Genomic DNA, 25,044 nt, shown 5'->3' with positions numbered 1-25,044 from the left:
AATGACAAATAACTCAGAGGCCATGAGATAGAAATGAACCCAAATAACTACAATGAAACCTAGGCTATAACAAGAGATGGGAGGAGTCAAACATGGGACCTGATGGACTCAATGAATCAGTGATCTCTTCTGGCAGGAGGAATTGGGGATCATAACAAACAAAGAAACTGCACTGGGCTTCAAAGGAAGAAAGCAATTTCAAGAGTCAGAAATAGGGGCTTAGAGTTCTGGGCACAAAAGACCTGCAGAAAGAGAGTCAGGACAGAACAGAAGCAGAGTGGGGATCCACCAGAATTTCAACTCTGTCACAACCCAGATAGCATAAAACATGAGGCTGAAAAGGTAAGATGAAGCCCGACTGTGGAGAACTTTGAACACCAGAATAAGGAGTTTGTATTTTATTGTGTAAACAAGAGGGAGACACTCAAATCTTCTGAGCAGAGGAATAATCAGATCAAACATAGCCATTAGGAAAATTATTTTGACAGAATTTGTGGGATGGAGAAGGGAAGAGTGCTCCTATAAATTTATGGTGGTAATATGTTTTAAGTAAATCATAATTTGAAATTTACATATGATATATATACAGAAATACATATATGTATGAAGATACATATATATATATATATATATATATATATATAACAAATCTCAAGTCACTAATCTTACTCACAAAGAAATAAGATATTTAAGGAGACATTATTTCTGCATGTAATGATGAAAAAAGTCAAGGTGATAGGATCACAGATTAAGGACTTTGGAAAGGACCTTTGGAAGGACTTTAGGAGCCATCTAATTCAACTCTCTCATTTTACAGGTGAGAAAACTGAAGTATAGAGAGGCTAAGAAACACGCCCAGAGTCCCACAGCTTACACGTATCTGAGATAGGATTTGAAACCACAACCTCCTGACTCCTAGTCCAGCACTTTACTCACTACATCATACTACTTTTTCAGGATGAATTCTAAGTTATAGTCATTGCCAATGAATATAAGCAGAAGAAGACTAGGATCCAAAGGATAATAAGTTTGAAGAAACGTTTGGATATTATTTTTTTAATTTCATAAAAATCATTCCCTTTAGGTTTTAGATATATACACACATACAGAGCTCTAAAAAGTAGTGCTAAACTTTAGTTGGTACAGGATTTGCCTTCATCCTATGTAAGTAATAACAGTTATGGCAATGAAAGTCATAAATGCCATGCTTAGCATGACTAGTGGAGGAATATATTTCATTCTATATGAGACACACATGAAGTTATCTAGTATAACAAAAGAAAAATGTAGATTATAAATATCTCTGGAAAGGTCTAAAAGATGCAATCTAGTATGTAATTTATAAATTAGTCTTTACAAAAGTATTCTATTTGCTATACAAGATTTCTAAAGAGAGTTTATATCTGAAAATCTCATGAAGAAGTTATTTTTAAGGCTGTACAATTGATTATCCTACTGTTCTCTGACCTTGTTAGGTTTTGTGTCTTTTTCATCTGGGTCCTCTATTTCACAGCAAGGATTAAACCCAGAAAACAGTGGGAATGTGTTGCTATTTGGCCTACATGATTTGGAGAAAGCACCCATCAAGCTATCCATGCTTCGAAGAGCAGTGATCACATGTGGGGGAAGGGCTGGATCCAGCATTAGTTCTGCCACCATTTGGCGAGCTTCATTTAGCATCGAAAGATCAACCTCAGTTCCTCGAGAAGTATTCTAAAAAAGAGAAAAATGCTTAAAATTATATTAATTCTATCATTTGATTACATAAAAAGCTTCACATTAACAAAATTTTTCTACAATAGACCATAGCTTATATAGTAAAATCTCATTAAATTAGGTCACATTCAAGTGTGTATTTCTTTCACTTTGATCTGGTATACTTTATTTTTATTGAGTGAAAAATTGGGGGGGGGGCACCATATAATCTTTAAAATGTAATTTAAAATTTTAATCCAAACTGGAACATAAATCTCTTCTATGACATATCTGAAAGGTGATTATACAACCTAGATTGAGAATGTAATACATTCAAAAGCAGCCCATTCTATTTGTGGTTTAAACTCACTAAAGCTATATCTCCAAATCATGCTCCTAATAAAGGTTTTCTGCTTCTCATTTGATAATTTACCATGAGAATAAGTCAGGATTTCTGACTCTAAAATTCAGTATTCACAGAAACAAGATATAAAAGTGATACAGTTTTCATCTTTACCAATCCAGACTAAATTCAATGCCATTGGGTAATCTATAAGATTATAATTCGTCCAAATGAAAAATTGAAAAAAATAATGTACTTAGCTTCAGAACCCAACAGTCTATTTTAAATACCCCAAGAAATGATACTGATGGATGTATTTATTTATCTTAAGAAAAAATGAAGTTGGGGGGGGGTGTTCACAATTCAAAACTCTACACGATTTTAATAAAGTCAATACCAATAAAAATTAAGCAGACTGCAATATGGCAACACACTGAAACTTCATAAATCTCAAATATAACATCATTTACAGAACAAAATCTCCAGCCTATTTTGATAGAGAAATAGCAAAGGATGGAAATAGGCTCAGAAGGAATAGATTATTATCATCAATATGAAAATAAAACTGGGGAATGGATGAATAATCACTATTTAGGTAAGTATAATTATATTTAAACCAAATATTACTATCATGGAATAGGACATGAAGGGGCAATGTAAGAGAATTCATATTTGATGACTACCTTCACCCATCATTTCCCATGTTGATTATCACTTGAGGGCACTCTATAAGATGCTCAAATGATCTTGTGGGAACTAACAGTCACCCCATTCCTCTTCATTTCATGGGCCTGAAGCCCTGACATGGCTCTCTCAGCTGGTCTAGATCACAATCTCTCCTTTTGGGCTCAAGACTAGACTATTCTGTGGGAGATTTGTAAGGTAAAAAGTGGGAGAAGAGCCACAGAGAGTAAGCAATTCATCAGTATTTTAGAGAGATGCTCATCAATGTTAATAACTCACTCTAAGGGAGAGTTAGATGCAAGTGTGATGAGTAATTGATAATATCATCCCTTCAGAACCTTCTAAGCTTTTCTATCTGCCAACCTCATCTTTCCTTCATTCTCGCTCTCCTTGGTACCTTTTCTCCATTACCTACTTGCATCTCCTCTCTCCTCGTCTATGAAAACTGTTTCCTGATGCTCTTTTTTTCCTTTTCCCCTCTGACTACCAATTTATCTCTGTATGTCTATCTCTTTTTCCCTCCCCCTCCCTTCATTTTCCTGTCTTTCTCCTTTCCCTGTCTCATTCTTTCACTCAGAGGGCCACAATTATCAGGAACTCTCTCCATCAAGCAAGCCTGCAGCAACTCTAACAAAACCATTTAGCAGTCAACCTTCTGACCAATATTGCCTCTCTGTGGTTAGATAAGCTGTCCTAGAATGACAGACTCACAATCTACCTCCTTTCCAGTTTTACAAGGCCTGCCAGAGGTTGAACTCTACTTAATGGCATAGGTTCTAACATCCCAGGGTACAGAATCAGAATAAGATTTTAATAGCCCAAATCTGTTTGTAAGGGGAAAGTTCTATCTCCTTCCCCATTCCCATCAGAAATGCTTCAGCAACCAATGGATAGTCAATGCCTAGAGGGGTCACATTCCCTGGGCATTTCAGGGGAGGTTAGAATAGTACATCAACATTTTATTTCATAAACACTAGAACTAGAACTAGCTTTTCCGAGAGAAACTAGAGTTTCTCACTCAATGAATTTCCCTATTCCCTATCATAGCTCTTCAATTTTATCTCTCAAACTTCTGGTTATCTAAGATCTGTCATCTAGATACATATCTAATTTCAACTCTTCCCTTCCCAGCAAACTGTCTCTTATTCCCTATTTTCTCTCTAACCCTGAATTAGCTGTTTCAAAACTCTTTTCTCCTGACTTCCTCTATACCATATTCTTCCCTCTCAGCAGAAGTCCTTTCCTACTTTACTAAGGAAATCAAGACCTATCATGAGCTCTCTTCTCTCCTCTATTCCAACCCTCAATCTCTCTTTTTTTACTCTGGCCTTTGAGAAACACTCTAGCTTTTCTTGCCTAGATCATTGGCTTTATTTTCCCATAGTTACACTCTCATTTTGTTCTTTGATGCTTATAGATATGTTCAGGTCTCCTTTAGTCTTAAAAAGTTTTCCCTTAGTCCCATCATCTCCTCAAGATGACTTTCTATTTCTCCCTTCCCGGTCAGCTCCTAGAAAAGCCAGCTCCACTGATCTCCACTTTCTCATTTTTTTGCAACATGACTTCCTACCATAATATCACATTAAAAGGCCCCTTGGGAGGTTACCAACTATTTCAAAATTGCTAAATCTGATGTCCCTTTCTCAGTACTCATCATTCTTAACCTCTCAGCAATTTTAACACTATTTACAACCCTCTTCCCAAATACCTGTTATTCCTTAGCCTTAAAATTATCTTCTCTAAGCAGATGGCTCTGAGATGTATAGATTCCTTTAGTCTCTGTCCTACATTGTCACATTAACTGACTTTTGGACTCTAGCTTTACCCAAAAACCATCCTTCCTCTCTTCCCTGTTACTATCAAGGGACCATCATCTTTCTAGTCACCTAGATAATCAACCTTAAGGTCATTTTAACTTCTCATTCACAGTCACTCCATGTAATCAATCAGTTGCCAAAACTTGTATTTTCTACCTTTACAACATTTCTCATTTCTTCCCTTTCACATAGCCAACATCCTGGTACAGCTCTTCTTCTACCTGCATTACTACAATAGCCTTCTAACTGATGTCACTGCCTCAAGTCTCTCCCCAGTTCAATTCATTCTCTACTCAGCTGCCAAAGTAATTTTTCTAAAGTGTAAATGTGATCCCATCATTTTCTTGTTCTATAAGTTCCAGTGACTCCCTTTGTCCTCCAACACCAAAAGATAAACTCCTCTGTTTGTCATTTAAAGCTCTCAATGGAAAAGCACATGGAAAATGCCTTGCAAACCTTAAAAAATTATAAATGCTATCTATTGCTATGATTATTGTTATCATCACTAATAGTAACCTGGCTCTGTCCTGCCTCTCTGATCTTCTTACACTTTACTCTCCTCTACAGAATCTATCATCCAGACTTACACATCTGTGTGCTCTTCCCACTCATAATACTCCATCTCTTTTCTCCAGGCCTTTGCACCAACTTTCCCCCCTATACCTGGGAGGCTCTCCCTCCTTGCCTCTGCCTCTTATTATCTATCCTTGGCATCCTTCAAGTCTCAGCTTAAATTCTACCTTCTTCAGGAGGTATGCCCCAGTCTACATCCCACCCCAGCTGCTAGTGCTTTCCCCTCTAAGATTATCTTCTGTCTCGCTGGTATACAGCTTCTATGTTCAGAGTTACCTTCATGTTATCTCTCTCATTAGAAAGTAAATTCCTGAGGCAGCTGGGTGGTTCAATGGATAGAGATCCAGGGCTAGAGACAAGATGTCCTGAGTTCATATCTGACCTCAGACACTTCATTGCTGTGTGACCTTGGGCAAGTCACTGAACACCCATTTCCCAGCCTTTACAGCTCTTTTACCTTGGAACCAATACATAATATTGATTCTAAGATGAAAGGTAAAGGTTAAAAAAATAAAAAACCGAGTTGCTTAGAAACAAAGGACAAGTTTGCCTTTCTTTGTATCTCTAGCACTTGGCTTTGTTCTGAGAACATGGTGAGTGTTTATTAAATGTTTGTTGTTGAATAACTAACAAAGATCTCCCTTGATTCTCCTCCTACCTATCCAGATCTCCTTTTCAGTTTCCTTTGCTGAACCATCACCCATTTCCTGCTCCCTAAATGCAAATTTCCCCCACATTCTGTCCCAAGCCCTCTTCATTTCTCTCTCTACTTCTCTGTGGCCTCTTCAGTTTCTTGGGGTTAAATTATTTTCTCTGGACAAACACTTTCTATAAAGACAGATAGTATATCTTCAATCTTACTCTCTTTCCTGAACTTTAGTCTCATAGCTCCAACTAGTCCCACTAACATCTCAGACACATCACCAAAAAACATGCTCTTCCTACAAGTTTTATATATATATATGTATATATACATATATTTTTTTAAACTCTTACCCTCTGTCTTAATATTTATTCTAAGAAAGAAGAATGACAAGGGCATGACCAACTAGGGGTAAATGACTTGCTCAGGGTCACCCAGCTAGGAAGTGTCTGAGACCAGATTTGAAATTTTCATATTTCTGCTGCAGGAGCAACTATCCTTTCAAACTCCCAGGATTGCAATCTTGAAACCATCTTCAACTCCCTCCCTGTCTCTCAAACTCCAAATCCTCCCAACTATGAAGCCTTGTCAATTAACTTCTAAACCTTTCTCATATCTGCCCTCTCTTCTCCATTCACACAGTTACTACCCTCTGTGAATCCCTCATCACCTCTCACCTAAACCATTATAGTACTCTCCTAACTCATCCTTCTACTTCTAGTCCTATCTTCCTTATGTCCATCCTGGCCTCTGCTGCCAAAATCATCATCCTGACCATGACATCACTTCCCAGCTAAAAAATAACCAGTGGATTCCTATCACCTCGGAGATAAAACACAAACTCTCCAGCCGGGAATTAAAGTCCTTTACATCTTACTCCAGACTTATTTCATTCTCCCCTACTTCTGTTCCCCACACATTTTAACTTCCATCTATGTGTCTTTACACGGGCTCCCCCACATGCCTGGAATACATTCCCTTCTTATCTAAGCCTCTTCAAATTCCTAGCAGCCTTTAAATCTTCTTGTTAGGACTTTCTTCCTCCTTGGCCTAAATTTTATTTACATATCTGTTTCACTTCCACTCTCCAGAATACAAGCACCTTGAAGGCAGGAGCTGTTGCTTATTTTTGTCTTTGTATTCTTGGTTTCTTTGCACACACTGGGCCCATAATACATACTTGCTGGATTGTAATCTCATTCAACAATTTCTTGCAATAATAATCCATCCCTATTCATCTCCAGGTTATCTATTCCCTGGCCCATGCTATTACTATCTACTCCACTTCTAGTCTCTTCCAGTATATCTTAGGAGTTTCATTATACTTCCGCCTACCTAACCTCATCAGACTTGTCCTTGAACCACTCCTATAGTACCCTTTTCTCCAATTCTGCCTGCTAAGATCCTCCCATCTTCAAGATTCAGTTCCAACTGCCACCATGTTTCACAGAGTGCTCACCAAGATAACACACTTGACCTTCCTTGACTGCGGCTTCCAAGATCAAATTTGTTTCTCCTTTCTCTGAACTCTAACAGGACTCTTGTTGCACTTGCAACATTCTAGTTCTTACTGTAGTGAATTGGTATGCATGTTTTAACTTCCCTACTAGATTATAAAGTGGAAGGGAAGAAGAGGAACTGGGCATATCTCATTTATTTTCAGATATCTTTTAGGGCTCACAATGCTTGATAGAGAACTGGTAACTGAATAGGATGATACAAAACATCAAGTTTTGTGCCTCTGTTTCTTAAATTTAAAAACAGTTGAAGAGAATGAATTTTTTCTCTGTTCCCTCACAGTTGATAATACTCAATAAAACAAAAATGGGTCCTTGCAATAATTTGGTTGAAGCCTAAGCTAAGCCCAGGTTATCCCATGAAAACGATATGTCTTTTAAGCCACAAAATCACAGAACCTAAGATTTAAAAAATACCTCAGTAGCCATCTAAACTAACTCAAACCCAAAAAGGAATCCCCACTACAACATACCCGACAAGAGGTCATCCAGCCTCTTGCTTGAAGAATTATTTTTAAATGAGCTTTTTGGGGGATCACTTGCCTCTTTTTCCTACAAGTGGAATGCAGAAAAAAGATCCATTTAATTGCAGGTTCTAGTTAGTTAGATTTCAGAATATCAAGTTCTTACTATAGGAAGCTCTGATTCTCTATTTAAACATTTCTTTCAAATTTCTCACAAACATTACTCTTCCTAATGCTAGCATACACACTCACCTGATAATGGGGTTTAGACCACTGCTTCAAATCCCAATCCCAAAGAATCATCTGGGGGAAAAAAAAGAATATTCATTTGGTTACAAATTAGCAGGAACTAAAGGGCTGTAAAAGCAGTTTCACTTTTTCAACATCAGCTACTAACAAAACTATTTTTTTTCTTTTTCAGAGTAGAAGCAGACATTAATGGAGGCAAATCTATTTTTAAACTTTTAAACCATTTTTTAAAACAAATACTTCATTAATTCAAATTAACTGGATGCATAAAAAAGTAAAGAGAATTAGAAAAAAAGCAAGCTAATTTTAGCCAACTGCAACATAGTTACTACTATCAAAGGGTCAATAATATAAAGGCAAAATCATGCTATTGTTCTAAAAAATTAAAAATGATCACGTATCACTCACTCTCAGCAAAAAATAAAATGCCAGCTAGTTAACATTTTATGCCAGTGGGTGGTGCTGCTTCCCTATGATATGTAAGCTGTTGCTATAAAAAGCAGCCCTCATTTAAACGGTACACATTTCCTGTAGTTAGACTAAGCATAAATGAGTAACTTTCTCAAAATGACTTTCAGACACTCTGTGTTTTGGTCAGTTCTTGATTCTCCAAGAAGAATCTATGAAAGCTGCCTCCTAAAGGTACTTTCCAATCTGTTTCTCCATCCTGCTCCATCTGTGTGCACTTGGGAAAGTAGGAGGAGCCTTACAGAAATTTGATTTTTGTGGTCCACTTTCTTGGAACATTATCTTTTCCATAAAGCAAGATTGAACTGCCAATGTGGAGAGATTTCTTGGACATGGAGTTAGGAAGACCCTGGTTTAAATCTCAACTCTATGTGACCAGGAGGCAAATCACTTAACCTGTCTGAGCCTCAAACAATTCTCTAGAAATTGATGGACTGTGATCTTCTTTAGCAAAAGGAGTTCCCAGAAATCACAAATCTTTGACATATTGATATGGACAGTAGACTATGTCTCTTCTTGTATTGATCAAAATAGAACATAAGGGAGGGGAGGGTTAAAAATCAGCTAGTTCAGTGATCTGGACTAGCTGATTTTTAGGCCCTTTTAATCTTATTTATTTATATAAATTTCTTTATTATTAAGTCAAACATGAGGGACTAATAAACTATGCATAAGGATGCCTTCAGGCTGCACATTGACAACATTATCTGTGTTCACCTATATTCTTACTTTGTCAAATATTGCCCAATTACTTTTTTTAAACCTTTACCTTCTGTCTTAAAACCAATACTAAGTATTAGTTCCAAGGCAGAAGAGGTGTAAAGGACAGGTAATTGGGGTTAAATGACTTGCCCAGGACCACACAGCCCAGGACCTCCCATCACCAAGCCTGGCTCTCTATCTACTCACTGAGCCACCTAGCTGGCCAGCTACCCCAATTACATTTTAATCTGGGGCAGTGTGTTTGGTTCCTCTGCTCTGGTGATGAGGAACTGAGCTAGGCCTGGGGCCACACGAATGGAAAGAAGAGTACAAGAAGTAAGATATGCTGTTCAGTTCCAAGTCAGTGAGACTCAGCAGCTGACCAGAAATGGCAAATGAAGAGCTGAGGCTTAATCTAAGCCTTCAAATTTGGGGGATGGGAAGGACGGTGGTGTCCTTCCTGGAAAGGGGGTGGGGGGAGGTAATGAGTTTTATTTTGCATATCTGCATATCCATCAATCAGAGAGCATCTAGGATGTCCTTGCTATATGCCAGGTACCAGGTTCAAAGTTTGGTTATCAGAACTGAGTCTAAGAGGTACATCAAATACCCACAGCCAGCCTAACCTCCCCATTGCAGTGCCTCCTAAGGGCTCTGTGCTCAAGTATAAAAAGCTCACTCCCTCTTCTGACCTGGGGCCAACATGTGGCTCAAGGGCTCTGGAACACAGGACTACCACCAGCAGGGTTCTGTTCAATCTTTATACCAATGACTCCAAAGCACAGATGGCAGTAAACTGGGACAGGCTGACTAATAGATGAGATGTCAGAATCAGGATCCAAAAAGGATTTCAACAAGCTAGAACAGGAAGTGACAGCAAACGAAATAAATTTTACAAGGGTCAATATAAAGTGTTGCACTTGTTTTACAAAAAGTTAGCTAGACAAGTACAGAATGAGAGAGATGTGAATAGAAGAGAGTTCACACGCAAAAACCCTTCAACTTCAATGCAGCTCAATGCATGATACTGTCAAACAAAAGGACTAAGATGATGCTATGTGGCATTTACAGAAGTAGCATCCAAACCAAGGGGGGTGATGGTCACTGTCCCCTTCTTGGCCAGACTACATTTGAGTAACACATATAGTTGTGGAAGCCCCATTTTGAGAGGGATGATGCCAAGCTGGGGTCAGTTATCCCCAGAGAAACATGACCAAGAAGATGAGGAGACCAAAAACCACACTGGGGTCATCGGAAGGAAAGGAAAATGTTTAACCAGGAAAAGACAAAACTGGGGCTAGGGCTGGGAGAGAGATGGTAGCTGTTATCTCATATTTGAGGAAGAGCTAGACTTGACTTACTTGAAACAGGATGGATCATCTTCTTATTCCTAGAAGTGATCATGCAGAAATTGTACAAGCCACTGTCAGAATACTATACTAGACTGTGGTTTTGGAGAGAAGTTGCTGGACTCAATGACCAGTGGGGTCCTGTCTAACTGTTAAGATTCTGAGTCCCTTCTTCTCCAGGAAGCCTTTTCTGGTCTTCCTTATTCTTAGTATCTTCCCCTTAAAGGGGCCTCCAATTTATCCTGCATACATCTCATTCGTAGGTAGCTGATTCCCTATTTGGCAAGGAGCAACTTGAGAGTATGGACTATTTTCTGCCTTTCTTTGTATCCCCAGTATAAAATTTATCATCATGCAAGGCACACTCAAAGAACCTAATAAATTCTTGTTGAGCTGACTTGCCTGGCACAGTGAGTACAGGGCTGGCACCGGTATTCCTGAAGGTTGGGCTGTTCTGAAAGTTTTCCTTGCATTTTTTCCAAGAAATAAACAACATGGAACTGACTAATTAGGCTTCCAGAAGAGTCTTAGCTCTACAACTGGAAATTGCTGCCATCAACTGGCCAAAGGTAGTCACAGCAGTCCCTAGTCTGAAAGCCATCCTCGGAACTTCTGGTCTACACTTAGCATAAGGTTCATTATTCATAAACCTGCACTGGAGAATAAGTTTGGAAAGCAAGCCTAGACACACAAAGGGGACTTTTTGGATACCAGGAACAATGTTTTTGTGAATTTCATTTATACATAGAGAGAGAACAGAATTGTGGAACTTTAGAGCTGGAAAAAGACCTTAAATATTAAATGACCTAACCCCTTTATTTAAATAAATTTAATAAATAAATTAAATTAGTAAATAAATTCAGTAAAAGTGAGAATATAAACTATTTACCATAGGCTATCAAGGCATTAATCTCATGAAGATATTTGATTCTGATAGGACCTACAAGCAATTGCTGTATTGCACTGTATGCTCAGCCACAAACTCTCCAAGGAGGCCTTAATTTTCAGATGATGTGTTACAAGTTGGATTATGAGAATTTTCCAGGTTTTTTGCAGATTTTAAAAATATTACAACTATACAACTACTATGTGATAGGACTTATTTTTGTCATTTGTAATAAGGATTTAAGAGTCTAGAGTGATATTTTGAAAATACATAAAACTTGAAAATGCCTCAACTCAACTCTATTACAAGAGCTACTGATTTAATAGAAATCCGCTATGAATTCCTGTTACTGAAATTTTATAGCATGAGAATATAGTATAAATATAATATAAGAACATAGTTTAAGAATGTAAAGTTGTTTTATATTAATAGTAAAGTCTGAGCATTTATTCTCCCTTTAGCAATCTACAATATTCTTAAACTTTGCTCCCAAAGAATGATAGAATTAGAAGAGTTCTTAATTGGTCATCTGATCTCATTTTATAAGCAATGTAATTTATTGTATGCTGGAGAAAGGAGAGATCCTGTCATCTGAGTATTCATGTATCCATTACCCAAGTTTTCATAGTAATCAGTGTAAGGAGGTGTTGGAGCATGCCCAGATCACCTTAGACGGAGGGGACCACCTTCGGGGAGAAGATATTTTGTGTTCCCCTCCAAAGTGGGTGACAGTAACATCTGACTATTGAGTGAGAAGAGGCTGCATCTTTAAACACGACCAAACTGAGACACCAGCTCTCTTTCCCCTGGTGCTTTCCCCCCCCCCCCCTCTTTTTCCTGTTGGTTGTCCAGAGAAGATGAAAGTCAAGGTTCACTCAGAGCAGGGTACCATGACATGAACCAGTGAGAGGAAAGGAAGAGATGCTTCACTTCTGACCTGGGATTTCTGTTTGGTCTGTTCCATTTAGAATGTTCTCAATTCTAGGTACATGTGGTAATCCCCACCAGACCTGGAATTGAGCCAGGGTGAGCCTGGAGCCAGGACACTGAGCCAGATGCACAGTTGGCCAGTCTAGCAGGCTGTGCCTGACACCCCAAAAATGCCTGAGACTCAAGCCTATGCCAGGCTGGGGACTGTGCAATTTAGGAAACCAGCTAACATGGAACCCTGATTCCTTTCTTCTTCCCAGACTATAAAGTGGGGGAGGGGTGAGGGAAGTTTATTCTGCACAGGCTGAGGGATATATTTGTATATTTGTCTTTATACCTTTCAACAAGTAACTATTCCCTTGTGAAACCTAATCTGATAGTCCCCATGAGTGGGCATCAGTGGGGACTAGAACCAATAGTGGAGAGCCTAGACTGCCAGCAGCCCAATGGGGGCGGGGGGCGCAGGTAAATGTAACAGGCCTTTCCTTCAAGCAGAGGGAGTCAAGGAGTCTCTGTAACACTAGGTTATTGTTGTTTGGGTACATGTCTTTGATTTAACTGGTGTAGTAAGAAAATTCCTCCTACCGCTGCTGTTTAGCAGCTGTTTTCCAAGTCTCAAGAGTGTTTCCTAAACAGCCAGAGGTGAAGGGATTTGTACTTCATGACCCTCACCGCTGGTTAGCAAATTTCCTCATTGCTGTTCAACATTATTGCTCAAATTCCTATTCTAGAATCACATATTGTGGGCCTAAGATGTGGGAAAGTAGGTGTCACAAGGTATGTAATGATAGGTGCATAAAAGGGCAAACTAAAAGGCAACAATGGATAAAACCTGAATGTGGAGTCAGGAAGACTCATCTTCTGGAGTTCAAATCTGGCTTCAGACACTTAGTAGCTGTGTGACCCTGGACAAGTCACTTCACCCTATTTGACTCAGTTTCCTCATCTGTAAGAAGATCTGGAGAAGGAAACAGCAAACCATTCCAGTATCTTTGCCAGGACAACCCCAAATGGGGTCCAAAAGAGTCAGACATAATTGAACAACAACAAATAGGAGCTCAACCTGATAAGGAGTTTTCCTACTCCTTGGGCTGTTCTCTATTAACTACACTAGGTGATAGGCATTTTAGGTTGGGTAAAGAAGCAAAAGTCTTCATTATATGAAAATATTCATTAGTGATCATGAGGAAAATTATTTCTCATTCTAATATTTCTCCCTGCTTAATACTAGTACCTATCACTCCCTTGCTCCCCATAATAGGGATTTATCAGTCTCTCAAATTGTCAATAGACACTTAGAGAACAATCTGCAAGTCAAAGGATAAAGGGAGGCCTTTGGAAAGAACTAAGAAGCCCTCCAATATTTTTGTAACAATGACCCTCTTTCTTAGGACCACAGTGAGAAAGCCAAACATGAATTGAAAGATGTCTTTTACGCCCATCAGACAACTCTGTCCAAAGATCATATCTCTACCAAAAATCAATGCTTGATGAGATCCTTATTCATTCTAAGAATTAATATTTAGCATTGTTAACTCTAAGATAAAATAAACTTATTTTCATAATTTTTGTTTCACTTTCTAAGATAAAGTCTCAATCAAACCTTATTTCATTGTTTACTATAAATAAAATACAGGACTCTGTTTTAGATAAACTCAATAAATGGCTTATTCTGGTGTCAATTGCCTTTCTATTTCTGCAAAGGAACATACATTTAAAATTTCTGCCCTTTCTTCCATTTTAAATCCCCAATAGGCATTTTAGCAATAATTTTAAACAGCAATGAGGAAACTTGCTAAACAAGAGTGAGGATCATTGCTAAAATTACCTTAGAACAATCACATAATGTAGTTCTTTATATTGTAAAAGTTCACTTAAAAGCTATGACAATTTGATTTAATATTTTCAGTAAATTTCTATTGCCATATATTTCTAAAGGCACATATCATACATAATCTAAAATACACCAGCATTTAAAAAGTAGCTTTTTCCCCTCTAACTAGCCTGTGAGGACAGTATTATTATATGCCAAATTAAAAAAAAAAGTTTAAAAATAAATCTTTAATTGACTTGGTAAAGAATTTGCCCAGCACTTTTCACAATGCCATCATTTAAATGCAACTTATTCTTGCTATAAAACTGTATTTTGATTAAGTAAAAAGTTTTTGATTGAACATGATTAGACGCCAAAATTGCCTTGTACAGCTCTACAAACCAACAAAACCACAGGGAGACGTCAGCAGTATAATCAGGAGATATTATCAGGTTCAATTACGTCAATGAGGTTTATTTCATTGTTCCCCATGCAGCTCAAGAGAAAAACATATATGTACTAAAAGCCAAATTTATAGAACTGTCAAATTTCTTTTAAAATTTTTGCTGATAGCTTTTGTCTTGGTATCATGTTAATTTCTGATTAAGGTCTTAGTGCTCAATGAAGTGCTTACTAATTAGATAAATATGTCCTTGCCCATCTCCTTCTCAGTAAGACTTCCCTAATAATAAAGATTTATAAAGGGAAAAAAACTAAAACTGTTTTATTTAAAATAAAATTTAAATTTAAAATGAAAATCAATATATTCTGTTCAATATAGTTGTGAAATAACTGTTAGAGCAAACATTGGAGGAGGAGGATCCTGGGATCATGCCACTTCAAATGGGTGATAGATACAGAATGAGAAGTCTGGAACATTGGATTCTAGGATCACATCTGGTCACTAACTTGTATGATATTGGACAAATCATTCAGTTTGCAAGAACCCCAACATGGGTTGCAAAATAGGGAGATTAGTCTAACCTCACTTCCAACTCTAACATTCTAAGCATAACATTTGCTACACACACACACACACACACACACATCAGGCAGCATGGAGAGGGCACTGGCCCTGGAGTCAAGGGGATCAAGACCTTGACCCAGCCAAGGGTCTTGGCCCTAAGACCCTGACTTAAACACAACTCAGAGAAGTCACTGAACCTAATTAAGCCTACTTCCTCATTTGCAAAATGGGGACTTTACTAAAAGCAAAAACAACACAAGGTTTTGTGAGGATCAAATGAGCTAATATATTTAAAGCATTTTGCAAACCTTAAAATGCTCTGTGTAACTATTAACAATCATTATTTCTTAAAGAATTTGTTTAAGAAGATCTCAAATTGTCACTCTACCCCTTCAATTATACCCCAAAATTTCTGTAACTGTGCTTTTCTTTACTTCATCATAGGAAAAAGATAAATAAAACAATTTTATAAAGATTCATAATAAAAAAATTAATTTCCCAATTGGTTGTCAAAAACATAATTCTTGTTCTGCTCCCTAAGTCAGGAGATGAACAGCATGTTTCATGTGTGGTCCTCTGGAATTGTAATTAGTCATTTCACTAGTAAGAGCTCTTAAAACTTTCAAAATTGTTTGTTTTTTCAGTGGTGTTATTACTGTTCTGTTTCTGCTCACTTCTGTCTTCATCAATTCATTCTAGTGTTTCCCCCAAGGTGCTGCATCCTAAGACCTCTCCATCTGTTTTGCAGATTTATTGTCTCCCCCATTTCTATGTGAGCTCCTACAGAGTATGCACTGTCTTTCTCTTCTATTTGTATCCCCAGAAATTAGCCTAGTAATCTGCACATAGTAAGTGCTTAATGATTTATTCATTCATTTAAGCAGTCTTCCTAAGTTTATCTAAAACTTTCCCTTTCATCATTTTTTACACCTCAATAATATTCCATTACATTCACATCCCATTGTTTGTTCAGCTATTCCCCAAATGATGAGCCCTGATGTGAGTCCTTTTCCTCTGTCTTTATTTGATCTCTTTGGAGCTATTAGTACAATAAGTGGGTCAAAGATTATGATCAGTTTAGTAACTTTGAAGGTATAATTGCAATTGCTTTCCAAATGAATGTACTAATTCACAGTTTGACCAATACTTCATTAATGTGCCTGTTTTCTTCCAACATGTTATTTTTCCATTGGGAGGGAGTTAACTTTTAAATTCTAATAAAGTGTGAGGTGGAACTGCAAAGTTGCTTTAATTTTCATTTATCTATTTATAGTTTAGAGGGTTTTTTTCCCACATAGCTATTGATAGCTTGAATTTCTTCCTTAGAAAATAGCTTGATAGGGGCAGCTAGGTGGCTCAGGAGCTAGAGAGCCAGTCCTGTAGTTGTTGGAAGGTTCTGGGTTCAAATCTAAACCCAGATACTTTCTGTGTAACCCTGGGGAAATCACTTTACCCCAGTTGCCTAACCCTTACCACTCTTCTGCCATGGAACTGACAGGAAGGGAAGAAGGGAAGGGGAGGGGAGGGGAGGGGAGGGAGGGAGGGAGGGAGGGAGGGAGGGAGGGAGGGAGGGAGGGAGGGAGGGAGGGAGAGGAAGGAAGGAAGGAAGGAAGGAAGGAAGGAAGGAAGGAAGGAAGGAAGGAAGGAAGGAAGGAAGGAAGGAAGGAAGGAAGGAAGGAAGGAAGGAAGGAAGGAAGGAAGGAAGGAAGGAAGGAAGGAAGGAAGGAAGGAAGGAAGGAAGGAAGGAAGGAAGGAAGGAAGGAAGGAAGGAAGGAAGATAAATGTTAGAGGGAATGTGGAAAAACTGGGATACTAATGTACTGTTGGTGGAACTGTAAACTGATACAACCATTCTGGAGGCAAATACAGAACATGCTCAAAGGTCCATAAAACAATACATATCTTTTGACCCAGCAATACCACTATTGAGTCTGTATCCCTAAGAGACTGGAGATAAGGGAGAAGGACACAACTATACCAAAAAAATTTTATCAGCCCTTCTTGTAGTGACAAAGAATTATAAACTGAGGGGTTGTCCATCACGTGGGAAATGAATGAACAAGTTGTGGTATATGGTTAAAATGGAATACTATTGTGCCATAAGAAATGACAAACAGGATGAGTTCAGAAAAACCTGAAAAGACTTATATGAACTGATGCAAAGTGAAATGAGCAGAATCAGAAGAACAATATATAGAGTAACAGAAATATTATTCAACGATCAACTGTAAAGAACTAAACTGTTATCTGTAAAGCAAGACCTCAAGATATTCACAAGTGACTCATGATTTAAAAAAAAATGCTATTCACCATCAAAGAAAGAACTGCTGACATCTGACTGGAGATTAATTCATGTCATCTTCCACTTTATCTACTTTATAAATTTTTTATTATATGTGGGATATGTGTCATTTGTCATGGCATGAGCAATATGGAAATATGTACTGTGTGGGGATTATGGGAAGATGGTGGAGCGGGGTATGAAACTTCCTTGCTCTCCCAATACCTGCCACAAACAATCAAAAATAACTCCACAGAATCAATGCTAAAAGTGGCAAAAACAGATAAGAGTCAGGAGAGAAGCTAACCAGCCAGTGACAACTTAGGGAGGAAGGTCTCTGACTTCCCTGGCGTCAGCCTCACCAGATAAATCAAATACACTGAAGCAAGCAATTCAGATTCAGCAAGTGGTGGCCAGCCCCAGGGACAGGGGCAGCCTCACCTATCTGCTGGACCTGAGAGTTTATATTCTAGTGGAAGATACTGGTGGAATCGACAGACAGCAAACCCTGAGTGTGGCTGTGCAGACCCACAGCAGAGGGTCAAATACTGACCAGGGATTAATTTGGGGGTCTATGTGCATGGAGTAGACACTGCTCTATCTGAGGCTGTGGCATCAGGAGAGGAAGAATGAGAAGGGAGCACACAATAGAGTGTTGTTGCTGAGGGGTTGAAGTCCTGTGGCTGCCACCACAAGAAGCAAGCTGTCTTCCTGCAGTGGCAGAATTGCTGGGGGACTCTGGTGAGAGCACTTGAAGTTAATCACAGACAAGGGCTTGAATGGGGGTCCAGGAATTATACCTGGTCTTGGATTATAAAACTTGGAGGAATTAAATGGGACCCAGGAAATAACAAACATAAAAAATCCTGAAACCTAAGACACCATCCCCTACACCCTAGGAACCCTGGAACTCTAGCTAATAATGAAGTGTATTGGACTGGCTGATAAATTTTTTAATGACTAAGCAAAGTAAGCAATTATTAATAACTAATTGGAGGAAATGGGAGGATAAGGAAGGGGCTTTTGGAAAGATGGATAGAATTCAAATTAAAAGGTAAGAGGGAAGTGATGAGAGGGCAAAGGGAGAAGGTATGGGAAGGATTCTACAAATGAGTGCAAATTGGAGATAGTCAACAGAAGAAATTGGATATGTGAGGAGGGATATGGCAAAAAGAGAGGAAGAGAAGGACAGTGAGGAAAAACAAAATGGAGGGAAATATACAACTAGTAATTATGACTTTGAATGTGAATAGGATGAATTCACCCATAAAACAAAAATGGATAACAGAATGAATCAAAACCCAGAATCTGACAATTTGCAAAAAACACAATTAAAAATGAGAGACACACATAGAGTAAAAATAAGGAGCTAGAGCAGAATATAACTATGCCTCAGCTGATAAAAAGAAACCAGGGATAGCAATCATGATCTCTGACAAAGTTAAACCTAAAATAGATACAATCAAGAGATAAACAGAGAAACTACATTATATCTAAAAGGTACCATAGATAATAAAGTATTATCAATATTAAACCTATATGCACCAAATGTTACAGCATCCAAATTTTTAAAAGAAAAACTAAATGAGTTACAGATAGAAAGAGAACCAAACAATAAGAGTGGGGGACTTCAATTTTCTCTTCTCAGAAACAGAAAAGTCTAATCAAAGAATAAATAAGAAAGAAGTCAAGGAAATCAGTAGAATCTTAGATAAGTTAAATATGATAGATGTTTGGAAAGAATTGAATAAAAACAGAAAGTATATCTTCTCAGTGGAACAATATGGTACTTTTACAAAAACTGACCATATATTAGGGCACAAAAACATTATAATTAAATGTAGAAAAGCAGAAATATTAAATGCATACTTTTCAGACTATCCTGCAATAAAAACTACATAATAAGTAATGTTGGAAACACAAAATCAAAACTAATTTAATACTAAATAACTTAATCTGAAAGAATGAATGGTTTATACCAAGACAAACACAGGAATTGTATGAACACAACTACAATGCCCTTTTCACACAATTAAAATTAGATCTAAATAATTAGAAAAGCATTAATTATTCATGGGTAGGATGAGCTAACATAATAAAAATTACAATCCTATCCAAATTAATCTACTTATTTAGTGCCATACACATCAAACTACCAAGAAACTTTTTATAGAATTCGATAAAATGGAACATGGAAAAAGACTTGAACAATGATACATGTATAACCCAGTGGAACTGCTTGTCAGCTCAGGGAGGAAGGACAGAAGAGGTGTGGCAAAAATCAAGAATCCTGTAACCATGGAAAAATATTCTAAATTTTAAAAAATAATGAGTGATTTAAAGATCAAATCATAGAAACAATAATTTCATTAAAGAATAATAATGAGACAATATTTCAAAACCTATGGGATACAGCAAAAGCAGTAATTAGAGAAGAATATATATATATATCTGAATTCTCATATTAAAAAAAAGAAAAAGGATCAATAAATTTGGAATAATGCAATTTAAAAACTAGAAAAAGAACAAATTAGAAATCTCCAACTAAACACCAAATTAGAAAACCTAAAAATTAAAGGAAAGATCAATAAAATTAAATTTAAGAAAACCATAGAACTAATAATGAAATCTAGAAGTTGGTTTTCTGAAAAAAATTAACAAAATAAACTATTGGTTAATATGGGGGGAGGGAGAGGGAGACAGAGACAGAGACAGAGACAGAGAAAGGGAGAGAGAAGAAAACCAAATTGCTAGCATTAAGGATGGAAAGGGTTATCAGACTACCAAAGAATAAGAAATTAGAGCAATCAGTAGGAGTTCTTTTGTTCAATTATATGTAGAATGGAAGAACTCTTAACAGAAAAAATCAACTGTCTGAACTATCAGAGGAGGAAATAAATAATTGAATAAATCTATATTAGAAAAAGAAATTGAGGAGGCTATAAATTAACTTCCTACAAAAAAAAAGCATCAGGACCAGATAGATTCTACCACACATTCAAAAATCAACTAATTCCAATACTAAATAAATTATTTTTAATAACAAAGAAGGAGTTTTGCCAAACTCCTTTTATGAAACAAAATGGTACTGAAACCTAAACCAGGAGGAGCAAAACCAAAGAAATTAAATATGGATATGAAAATCCTAAATAAAATATTAGCTAGGAGACTATAATAATATATCACAAAGATTATACACTGTGATCAAAAAGGAATTATAACAATAATGCAAGGATGGTTTAATATAAGGAAAACAATCAACATAATTGATTATATTAATAACAAAAGTAATTTTTTTAAAAACCATATGATTATAACAATAGTAACAGAGAAAACCTTTGGCAAAATGCAACACTCTTTTCTTTTAAAAACACTGGAGGCAATAAATTTAAGTGGATTTTTTTCTTGCTGCCTTGTGAGGTCATTTAATTCCAGTTGTTGTATTCTGGTTCTTAAAGACTGGATTTCATCCCTGGCTTTTTGGTCATCCCTTTCCTTCTGGTCTGATTTTCTTTGGAGGTCTTCTTTCATCCTCTTTACCTTGTCTTTCATCTTCTTCACCTCATCTTTCATCTTCTTCACCTCATCTTTCATCTCCTTTGCCTCGTTTTCCAGCTGGTTGATTTTGGCTTTCAAGACACTATTTTCTCGTTTTAGTTCAAGTGTCTCTGTTTCCAGATGACTTATCTTAATTTTTAAGTTCTTTTCCCAATTGTCTTCAGCCTCTCTTAATTGTGTTTTAAGTTCTTCCACAGCCTGTATCCAATTTGCTGGGATTTCTGATTTATCGTTTGCTGATCTCTCCCCCTCTGTTCCATTTGCTGAGTAGACGCTGTCTATTGTAGTTTCTTTCTTCTTTTTCTGTTGTTTGCTCAAATTCACCCCTTCTTTACTCCCCGTATTTGTCTGTGCTCTTGCTCCTCTCATTTTTTTTTGGTTTGGGGGCTTCTGTCAGTCTCCCCTCTTGGAGCTTTAACAAGAGATCTCTGGGTGTAATCTCTGGTGGGGAGGTTTGTTGGGGTTTGAGCTTCCCTGTCCTCTGGAGGATTTTGATTAGATTAAAGTCCAGCAGTCAAGGAGGATGGGTGTGGTGCCTGGGCTTCCCTGAGTTCTGGAGACTTTTGATAGGATTAAGTTCAGCTTAGTTGGGTTGGGTGTGCTCTGAGTCCAAAACTTCCTGGAAGGTTGGAGCAAGTATGGAGGATCTCCACAGCTCTGGCCAGGCTGCCAGGTCTATGCACCCTCTCTAGCTCCTTCCCCGCCGTCTGTGTTGGATGCTCTGAACTTATCATAGCCCTGGTTGCAATGTATGCCCTCCAGACCAGTACCTTTGCCTGCCCAGTAGTTCCCACTGCCGCTGGAGTCTGGTAGTCTCAGAGCTCTGGGTGGGAGGGGGGATGGGTCCTGGGACCTTCCTTCTGTCTTCCCCTTAAGCCCAAATGTTCTCAGATTCTGGCTGGTGGGGGCATACCTTTTGAATTAAGTCCAGCAAGATGGTTCCTTGGCTCTGTCTTATTGTAAAGCTTGTTTTTCAGTCCCCTGGGAGCATTCAGTTTATGATTGGTTAGGAAGGGTATTCAGAGGTCTGAACTTCTGCTCCTTCTAGGCCGCCATCTTATCTCTTCTTTGGGATTTTTTTCTTAAAATGCTACAAAGCATCTACCTAAAACCATCAACAAAAATTATTTGTAACAGGGATAAATTAGAAGCCCTCCCAAGAAGATCAGGAAAGAAACAAGGGATGTCCATTACTACTGATGTTATTTAATACAATATTAGAAACATCTGTAATAGCAATAAGAGAAGAAAAAGAAATTGGAGGAATAAGAATGGGTAAACAGGTAATAAAACTATCTCTGTTTGCAGATTACATGATGGTATATGTGGGAAAATCCTAGAGATTCAACTAAAAAGTCAGTTGAAACCATCAATAATTTTAGTAAAGTAGCAGGATATAAAATAAACTCAACATAAATCATCAGAATTTTTATATGTTACTAACATGGCCCTGCAAGAAGAGATAAAAAGAAATATTCCATTTAAAATAACCACAGACATATAAAAATACCTGGGAGTATGCCTGCCAAAATAAACCAGGGAATACATGAGCATAATTATAAAACATTTCTTTTATAAAACACAATAGTCAGATCGAAATAACTGAAGAAATGTTCATTGTTCATGGATAGACAGGCAATATAATTAAAAGAACAATCCTACCTAAACAATTTAATGCCATCCCAATTAAATTACCCAAAGATTACTTATTGAGCTAGAAAAAATAATAACAAAATTCATTTGGAATAACAAACGACCAAAAATCATCAAAAGAATTAAGAAAGAAACTGTAGAGGAAGGAGGTCTAGCAAACCAGATTTTAAATTGTATTATGAAGTAGTAATTGCCAAAATTATCTGTACTAGCTAAAAATCATAAAGGTAAATAAGAGGAATCGTACAACATACAGCAACAGCAGTAACAAATTATAGTAACTTTGTATTTGACAAAAGCAAAAATCTATATTTGAGAGATCTGAAATCACTATTTGGTAAAAACTTTTGAGGCAACTAGAAAATAGTTTGTCAGAAACAAGGTATAGATCAATATATCAATCACTAAGATAAGATAAAAATTAATAATAATATTAATAATAATATTATATATACATATATATACATATATATACATATATAATACTATATATATAATAATAATAATAATAATCTAGACATAAAAGGAGATATCATAAGTAAATAAAAGGAATAGAGAACATATCTATCAGATTTATGGTTGAATATATGAATATATGAAATTTTCCCCAGTTATCTATATCCCTTCTAATTTTAGCTGTATTGGTTTTGTTTGTGTAAAATCTTTTAATTTTGTGCAATCAAATTTGTCATTTTTCAATTATAAGCTTGAGCCTCGTCATGAACTCTTCCCTTATCCACAGATCTGAAAGGTAAATTCCTCTTTACTCCTCTAATTTTTGATGACTTAGTAATATGTCCACATAGAAAAATATCTTGGTATGATATATTAATCTATATATAGTTTCTTCCAAACTACTTTTCAGCTTTCCCAGAAGTTTCTGTCAGTGAATTTAAAGAGATGAATTCCTGTAGCTAGGGTTATGAAGACTTATCAAACACTAGGCTACCTAGACTTTGCCACAATGCCCACCTGCTGCCATTATCTTTCCCCCAAAATCCCACTTTTCAGGCCCCTTTTAAGGGTTATCTTCCACCATTACAGTATAAGTTCCTTGAGGGCAGGGACTATCTTTTTGGTTTGGATTGTATTATTAGCATTTAGAACAATTCCTGAATCAAATGAGAGAGTATTTGCAGAGAGAGTATTTACAAAGCACTTAGTGCAGTGCATAATACATGGTAGGTACTTAATAAATGTTTGTTTCCTGTCCCTCCTTTCCTAATAAATGCATGCTACCTGCCTGCCTACCCAAAAGCAATTGGTATTTCTCCAGTTGTTTAGGCTAATTTTTATTTCCATAAAGAGTATTATATAGTTGATTTCCCACGGTTCCTCTGTTTATTTTGGCAAGTCGACTGCCAAATATGTTACACATTCTGTAGTTATTTTTAGTGGAATGTCTCTATCATTCCCCTTTAGTACTTGTTGGTAAAGCACAGAAATGCTGATGATTTGAGTGGACTTACTTTACAGTGAAATTCTGCTGACATAATTACTTTAATTAACTTTAGTGACTCTAGAGTTCTCAAAGTTTATGTTCAGATCAGCTGCAAAAAAAAAAAATCATTTTGTTTCCTCTTTCCTTATGTTTAATTCCTCAATTTCTCTTTCTTGTCATTTCTATAGCTAAAATTTATAACACTATAACAAAGAGTAATGATGCTAATGGATACCCTTGACTTATCTCTAATCTTACTGGAAAGACTACTGGTTTATTCCCATTACCATATAATATTGGCTCTAGGTTTCAGACAGATGTTATTTGTCATATAAGGGAAAATCTATATATGTCTGTTTTATAATGTTTTAACAGAAATGGATGATATTTGGGAGAACAATTTGGAACTATGCCCAAATAGGTATAAAATTGCATAACCCAGGACTCTGCAAATGTTGCTGCTTCATAGATCTAGGTCTCAGGATTTCAAAGAAAAGGAAAAGGCCCCATGTGTACAAAAATGTTTACAGATCTTTTTATGATGGCAGAGAAATGGAAACTGAGGGGATTCCCAACAATTAGGGAATAGAAGAACAAGTTATGGTATATGAATGTCATGGAATAATATTGTGCTACAAGAAAAACCTGGGAAGACATGTAAACTGATCAAAGTGAAATGAGCAGAACCAAGTCAATTACACAGTAACAGCAAAAGTGAAAGATAATCAAATGAGGACTTAGTAATTCTAATCAATACAATGATTCACCAGAACTCCAAAGAACTCAAGATACCTACCCCCAAATAAAGAACTGATGGAATCGGAGTACAAAGTGAAGCATTTTTTCCCTTTTTAAATTTTTCTTGCTTTTTTTTTTTTCAGAACACGGCTAATATGGGAATATGTTTTGCATGGCTTGTTATGTATAATGGGTATAGTATTTCTTGCCTTCTCAATGGGTAGGGGAGTAGGTAGAAGGAAAGAGATAATATGAAACTAAAAAATTAACTGA

At 37.0% G+C, this 25,044-nt stretch overlaps 1 protein-coding gene across 1 annotated transcript in view; it reads right to left on the bottom strand.

Annotated features, from left to right (window-relative positions):
• PDE3B (phosphodiesterase 3B) overlaps window positions 1-25,044 on the bottom strand; it is a 184,828-nt gene that overhangs the window by 53,123 nt on the left and 106,661 nt on the right. Inside the window, exons 2-3 of the mRNA XM_003341455.4 lie at window positions 7,989-8,039; window positions 1,468-1,713 (exon numbers count right to left, since the gene is read on the bottom strand). Of these exons, the coding sequence (XP_003341503.2) occupies window positions 1,468-1,713; window positions 7,989-8,039 (297 nt within the window). The remainder of the gene's footprint in view (window positions 1-1,467; window positions 1,714-7,988; window positions 8,040-25,044) is intronic.

Source organism: Monodelphis domestica, chromosome 6 (genome assembly GCF_027887165.1).
Source record: "Monodelphis domestica isolate mMonDom1 chromosome 6, mMonDom1.pri, whole genome shotgun sequence".
NCBI lineage: Eukaryota > Metazoa > Chordata > Mammalia > Didelphimorphia > Didelphidae > Monodelphis > Monodelphis domestica.
The sequence above is the reverse complement of the archived record's forward strand: the minus strand, read 5'-3'. Positions and strand labels throughout refer to the sequence as shown.